At 33.8% G+C, this 7,108-nt stretch overlaps 4 protein-coding genes across 4 annotated transcripts in view; 1 reads left to right on the top strand and 3 right to left on the bottom strand.

Moving 5' to 3' along the window:
* Window positions 1-1,130: 1,130 nt before the first annotated feature.
* On the bottom strand, window positions 1,131-1,913 carry strat (RAB interacting factor STRAT). Its single transcript, XM_018030974.2, has 2 exons — window positions 1,576-1,913; window positions 1,131-1,393 (listed from the first exon to the last, which is right to left on the bottom strand). The coding sequence occupies exons 1-2, from the start codon at window positions 1,699-1,701 to the stop codon at window positions 1,160-1,162; spliced, it is 360 nt and encodes a 119-aa protein (XP_017886463.1). The 5' UTR covers window positions 1,702-1,913; the 3' UTR covers window positions 1,131-1,159.
* Window positions 1,914-2,004: 91 nt separating this feature from the next.
* Window positions 2,005-5,429, bottom strand: Orc1 (origin recognition complex subunit 1). The gene is made up of 5 exons (XM_018030970.2): window positions 3,542-5,429; window positions 3,194-3,467; window positions 2,849-3,114; window positions 2,489-2,772; window positions 2,005-2,415 (listed from the first exon to the last, which is right to left on the bottom strand). The coding sequence occupies exons 1-5, from the start codon at window positions 5,212-5,214 to the stop codon at window positions 2,246-2,248; spliced, it is 2,667 nt and encodes an 888-aa protein (XP_017886459.1). The 5' UTR covers window positions 5,215-5,429; the 3' UTR covers window positions 2,005-2,245.
* Window positions 5,430-5,452: 23 nt separating this feature from the next.
* LOC108628801 (RNA-binding protein 7) lies at window positions 5,453-6,854 on the top strand. Its single transcript, XM_018030973.2, has 2 exons — window positions 5,453-5,697; window positions 5,853-6,854. Exons 1-2 carry the CDS (start codon window positions 5,614-5,616, stop codon window positions 6,381-6,383), a joined length of 615 nt encoding a protein of 204 aa, XP_017886462.1. The 5' UTR covers window positions 5,453-5,613; the 3' UTR covers window positions 6,384-6,854.
* The window catches only part of LOC108628800 (glucose dehydrogenase [FAD, quinone]), a 3,325-nt gene continuing 2,718 nt past the window's right edge, over window positions 6,502-7,108 (bottom strand). The window contains 2 exon segments of the mRNA XM_026816759.1: window positions 6,502-6,739; window positions 6,861-7,089. Coding sequence (XP_026672560.1) covers window positions 6,532-6,739; window positions 6,861-7,089 — 437 coding nt within the window. The 3' untranslated portion in view covers window positions 6,502-6,531.

Raw genomic sequence — 7,108 nt, 5'->3', positions numbered from 1 at the left:
ATAAAATGCCAAATAATCCTATGTAACTCATTAAATATCGAAATTAGAAGAGAAGTACACTATTTTTAATGATAGGAAATGCATTTTTCTAAGGTACATAAACTTTTGGTATTGACTATATAGCCAATACATCCTTAATTGAACGTTCACTTATTTTCCGTTTCGTTAAATTTAACAGTTATTCCTTAACTTGTAGATATAATGCGTTGATTTAAGTACGCGAATTCTCGTACATTTTTAAACGTACATTGAACATGAACCACACGTTATACGCCCGTTTCGTTGAACTGCGACGAATTTAAGTACGCTTATTTTTTCTCGTTTAAACGAAAAATAAAAACGAGAAATAAATTCACTCAGAGTGCCACTGAAAGTTGACTATCGCGAGAAACATTTTAAAGTTAGGCAAGAACAATTTTAGGGAAAGAGAAAGAAGGAGAAAGATGATGAATATGAAATGTGAATGGAACGTGAAGATTCTGTATGGTAATGCATAGAAGGAAATAAAATTAATGGTAATGGAATATAGTTTGTTTAAATGAAGACGGTAATATAAATAAACGAGACGCAGCAATTTTTTGATTCAACAAATCTGTTATTCATTATATGTATGTATCAAAAGGGTAGAAACATTATAGATAGTGCGAAGCGGAAAACATTCTTAATTCAATCGTTCCATTTAAGTAAAAGTCTTAACAAATCCACACGAGAAGACCTAACGAGGAAGTTGCATTGTTTTATTCTCGATTTTACGAACTATTTTGATTTTTCCATAATTTATGTATTTTCGTGACAAGAAATAAACGAACCACCGATTCGTGTACAAAAGTTTTTGCTTCTTGCTGCTCGCCCCCTTTCATAACTCTCGTTAAAACGACTTGAACAAAAAGTAAGCGTGTATATATTTACGATATGTTAATGTAGTAAAAATTCCCTTAAAATTTAAAAATCTCGGGAATACCTCGTTCTCTGTTAATCGGAATTGTAAGGTACAGTTGCAACAATCGTTCGAAATCGTAAGCGTAATTTATTATTATAATGTATCACTTGTGTTTGTAACAAAAATAGTTACCAACTTAAGTATGTACGTACGTCGTTTCGTAAAGCGTTTAAGTAAAGGGGATGTTAGATTAAATTAAAAAACTTTATTTGTTGTAAATCATTCGTGTTTGACTCGATTTAGCGCGATGTACGACTTCTTGGTAGATAGATCGTGCCAGCCCACCGGGCCCCTCTCACAGTCCGCACATGCTAGATATTTAACGTTATCTACTGTATGCGAAACACCAATATTTTCAAACGTGTACATATCTTCCACCAACCAGTAGTCTGTTAATAATTCCTGTTGATCGGCTTCACCCTCTCCCTTACGATGTATATACGGTAGATTAAACTAAAATATCATACATTACACATTTAAACTTGACTACGAAACATTTTCTAAAAGAGAGCTTATTTAAACGAAGAACACAAAGCAAACCAGCTGTTAGGTTAGATTCACAGTAATGCTAATTTATCCAAAACAACTTTTCAAATTTAACTTAAACAGTCACAATAAGAATAGCAAGTGATCACCTCGATATGCACTAATCGGGCCGCACCGGCGTTAAGCATTTTCGACGGGCAGAATGTGCAATAAACTTTGAGTTTATTCTTCTCATCCTGGTCTTTCAACGAACTGATATCTTTATTCGTTGACATATCCTTTTACTTGGAAAATTTGTCACTTGTATCGGTCACACGATTATACCGCAGTCAACGTATAAGGACGTATGTAAAAGAAACTTTGGAATACTTTATGTACTTAACATCGCGTTGTTTTTTTTCCTACCAACGAGTTGCAGCCGGCATAGGAAATAACGTGTTCCCTTACCATTTATGTATCACTTCCAATGTTACCGATCCAGTACGAAATATAATTTCACAGAAGAGATATGTATGAGCTGGGCATCTTAAATTAAATCCAATGAAAAGAACAAGGACGAGGGGTAATTACTCAATATCTGTGTCGAACATATTTAATGATCGTTAATTCGATTGATACATTTGATAAGTACATAAATAAATTATGATACGTTAAGTAAATAAATAACAATCTATACAATATACAATTTATAGTCACGTTCAAGTAACGATATAGTAAATTAGTCATTTAATTAAGGCACTTTCAAGAAGGCACGTGACATGCATTACGATGTGCACCCAGTCTTTAACATCCGTAAGAACATGCATAAAATCTTTATTATTACGAAGTGAAATCTAGTTCCTGAATGGCATAGTGAATGTCATCCGGGGAAACATTTAATAAAATCTTTTGATATATGTCATTCCTTGAATGTTCGCATATTAACAACCTATTAGCGCCTAATCTTCCGCAAACCGCTAATACCTCCGTTACACTAGGTATTTCGATGCCTAAAATATAAACAAAAAATTTATGATATTTTAAGAAAATAATGTAGTTGAGTATAAAAAAGAAAGAACAAACCGTCAAAAGAGCATATTGACTCGAGCTGTCTGAACACATCTATAAAATATGCTTCTTCGATCGAAGTTCGCGTGACTTCCGCGGACATCGCTTGCAAAAATATTTGTTCCATTTTCGAACAATGTTTAATGGCCTGAACTTTAGCAGATGCAATCATTTCTGACACGGCTTGCGTTACATTCTGAAGAGATATCATCTCAGCATTCTGCGATTCTGCGATTTCCATAGCGCGGCGACATATGTCCAAAGCCCGTCTAGCGTCTCCGGATACCGCAGAAACTTTCCTAAAACAAATTGTTTCTTCCTGTACAAACTTATTAAACGATAGTAATAGCAATGTCATTGAAACTATTGTAATACCGTGCAGCAAGCTGTACAGCTTCGGCTCTGAAACCTCGAAAATCCTTAAGCCTGGACATAACTATTTCCTGTAGCTGTTTGTAATTATATGGTTGAAACGTTAATCGCGTTAAACCTAAACGCGACGTAACGCGCCCCATTAAGACTCTCTCGGGCAAGTCCATAGTATTAGCAATTGTGATGACCACCAATTGTGCAGTCGATTTTGTTGGCCAATCTAATAAATTGTATACTACATCTTGTCGCTTGGTACATACGAAATCGAGCTATAACAGATAACATTAAAGTGTAATGATAATGGACAACAATGCAATGATTAAAGTGAAGGATTGAAAAAAATCGTACTTCATCTACGAGAAGTAACGTCATTTTAGAATTGGCTGTGTGAAATCGTTTATCGAGTATGCGATAAGCTTGTTCCCAAGTAGTGACTCTGCCATCCAGTTGTTTCAGTATCTGTACATAAGCTTGTCTCGGTTCGGTTAGTTTCATACCATTAATCGCTACGTAATCAAAATCGGCCAATTCGCCTTTCATTATTAATTTTTGCAAGCATCTAACAGCTTCATTCACGGTTGCAGTTTTTCCCGTGCCTGGCACTCCACTTATATACATACACCTACGCACATTATTAATTGATAAATATGATTATTCAATAAATAACAAATAATAATAAAAGCTAGTTCAATGTACCCTCCACTTTTGTCTTCCAATTTTCCTCTAAGAAACGTGAATATGTTATTAAATTCCTCTTCTCTACAAGGCAATGATTTTGGTACAGCACTGACGTGCAATCTGGACCTAGCTTCTTGTAATGGTGTAGCTGGTTTTAACAAAGTACTTTTTCTTTTACCCAATGATGGTGTTAATTGACTACACTTTACCGTACGAGATTTTGGAGTGCTCAGATGAATTTCTTCCAAATGTAATTCTATAGCTTTCTGTGAATCACTTCCTTTCTTTGGTGTCAAAATTCTTTTCTTGGGAGATGAAATTTTTATATTTCTACACATGTCAGCTAGAGATTCTCTTTCATCATCACTATTATTTGTATCATCAATTATCTGTCTATATTCAGTCTTTACTTTTCTTCTACTACTACTTCTCCCAGGAGTTGATGAGATTTTAATATCTTGACACGTATTAACTGAAGATTCTTTTTCCTCGTCGCTATTATTTTTATTATCGATCATCCGTCTATGTTCAGAGTTTTTCCTTGCACTTCTTTTGACAGGAGTAGAGCTATTGACTGCAGATGAAATTTTAATACGTTTATTCACATCAGCTGAAGATTCTTCCTCAGTATTATTATCATTATTATCTGGCTGTTGAACATCTTTCTGTGTGCTCTCAGAAATAATTCGTTTCTGTCTGATTGATTTAACAGGTGTCACAGCAGGGGTTGATATTACTGAATCTTCTTTTGTCACCTCTTGTACTTTCTTAGTTGTAATATTAATAGATGCAACAGTAGACATTGGTGGTAATGAATCTTTGTTTGTTATCTCTTCTACCTTCTTCATGAGATCTAACTTATCATTTCTAATAACGTCAACTTTATCAGTTTTCTTTAATGATTTTGCATTCCTTATTTTAGAATTTGTCTTATCATAAGTCTCTTTATCATTTTTAGAAGCAATATTTGTGTTCTTTTTTACAGTCGACTGTGCAGATTCTAAATTCTGTTTGTTACCAATTAAAACTTTGTTTTCTTTTTTCTTTGTCTGTTCATATTTTATGTTAGTTATAATAGCCTTCGCAAGTAATCTATCTTCATTGTAATTAACACTTGACCTAGTCCTCAAAGTTGGAGAATTAGGTGGTAAAGTCTCACATTGATAATAAGACAATTTTGAAGGTGGTCTTCTGTTTCTACTGTTTCTTGGTAGGTCATTCTTAATTGATTTTTCATCTACATTCTCGTTAATCTCGTCTTTCTTATTAATACTCTCAATGTTCACAGAATTATCTTTGCTATCTGTATAAGATCCTTCGCTTTCTACTTCTGAATGACTTTTCTTTCTCTGCCTTTCAAGTCGATTATGACGTTTACGTATAGGTTTCTCGTAATCAGAATCAGTATCAATTGAATATAAACTTAATTCTGCAGACTTCTTCAATTTAACTTTCAGGGAAATTCTTCCCGTTTGCAAATTCCTTTTTGGTAACGCATATTTATTAGCTTGAAAAATATTTTCCGCATCCGAAGAAGTATCTAAATTAACTTTCTTTGCATTCTTTATTTTCGTACTTGTCTTTGTTTGAGGTCTTTGTACAGTATTATGATCGTCTTGCTCTAGATCCGAATCTGCATCGAGTATGATTGTTATTTGATTATCTGTACAGTTGTTCAGCTTATAAGCCATTTCGATCGCTTTAATTTTCAATTTTTTTAACAATGAATACAACCCGCACAATCCACTATAAATAAATTTAAACCGCCAATTCTCTACCTCTACTTTTCGTAGACAGTGTAATTCATCAGAGTTGAGGCGACTAACTTTATTTCTAAAATTCGATGTCCTCTGGTATTAGTTTCAAGTACCAGCAGTAAGAACCGACCCAGCACCCAGCACTACCAGCGCCCAGTGCTAACCAGCGTTGGCGTTAGCATATCAGTTGATATCAGCAGTCTCCTCGGTCATGTGCATGTCATATGTCAGCAACATATATAAACATATTATTTGATTATTTTTATTTACCAATCTTACAGTTCTGATTTAATATTAATATTAAATTCGTAACATTCATCTTACTCTAGCATCATGGATCAGGATATACGTACTCTTTGGTGTGGAAATTTGAGTCAAAACGTAACGGAGGAAATTCTGTATGAATTGTTTTTGCAGGTTCGTAAATGTTTTTAGTCACTGCGCCATAACAATTGTGTGCAGTTTCCAAATACTTTTATCAAATGATTTAAGTTATATCAACAATTGTTGAAGAATTTTATTGTAAAGCTTCTTTTCAAAGGATTTCAAAAATATTTTGTGCAATTTTATAGGGTGGTCCTGTACAAAGTGTTACTATCCCTAAAGATCGTGATGGCAAGCAAAGAGCATATGCGTTTATAACATATAAACACGTCGATTCTGTACACTATGCTTTGGAACTATTTGATGGTACAGCCTTATTCAATCGTACTCTTAATATGAGGCGTAGGAAAAATGTAGATTTGCCACAGATTAGTTATCCACAGGATCATTCAATTCAGTTGAATCATTGGCTTCAGTTAGGCCAAGAAATGTTGTTAGGAAATGTATCTCATCTGCAAGGGATTTCATTAGGATATGCAAATGATTTGAACATGTTACCTAACATTAATACATCTGCATTAACAAGTCTGCATAATATGAAACAAACAGATAATTATTCTTACAAAGATGATAGAAGATCACGACGGGCACATCCGTATCACAGAGAACAAAGTAAAAGTAATAAGGAAAGCCATCATAGGGTCCATAATTCTAGGAATCATAATCGCAGATCGCCGCCCAGACGAGTTTATAGAAATAATAATCATAGTCATCGTTAATATATTCAGTAACTTAAAATTTTTTAACAAATATAAAATCTTTGTTTACAGTTGTCAAGTTAGATATAGTCATAATGATAGATTTGATTAGTATATTTGTGAACATACATTTTTAAAAGACTGTACAATATTTTGATTCTTTATTCCCTTATTTACATGTATCATATCGATTAAATATGTCCTGATAGGTACGTCGCGAGGAACATAATTTATCTTTCCCGGGAACTTCTATATTTTGATTTATTACATGTACAGCTTTTTCGGCAATCATTTTAACTGCAGCATTAATATTACCACTTGGTAAAGATGCAAATACGGATGCATCTATTATGTATAAATTTGTTGTACCGTAGACTCTGTAAAAACAATTATTTTTTTGTAAATGTGTGTCTGAGACAGAGATAGATTCCATTTTTGGGATTGGATGGTCCATTTCTGTTGTTAATACTTCATGTAAGAAATGTATAAGATTAGTACTTAAACGTTTGATCGACGACGTCACCCATCCGACATGTACCAGCGGGATGATAAGAAGTTAAAGTTAAATGTTGTACATAACATTCCCAATACTTTGTACTATCAAACATTTCATTTTCGCAGCCGGGAAAATGTTTCTCATAAATGGCAGCACCGATAGTTTTCATAGCATTCGTTTCAACAAGCTTCTTCACGAATCGAATGCCTGCAAAGTTTTAACATTTTTTGTTTGTAAAATATTATACTAT

Source organism: Ceratina calcarata, unplaced genomic scaffold, assembly GCF_001652005.2.
Source record: "Ceratina calcarata isolate Rehan_Ccalc_2016 unplaced genomic scaffold, ASM165200v1 scaffold54, whole genome shotgun sequence".
In the NCBI taxonomy this organism is placed as follows: Eukaryota; Metazoa; Arthropoda; class Insecta; order Hymenoptera; family Apidae; genus Ceratina; species Ceratina calcarata.
Note: the sequence above shows the minus strand (reverse complement) of the source record. Positions and strands in the feature narration are given on the sequence as shown.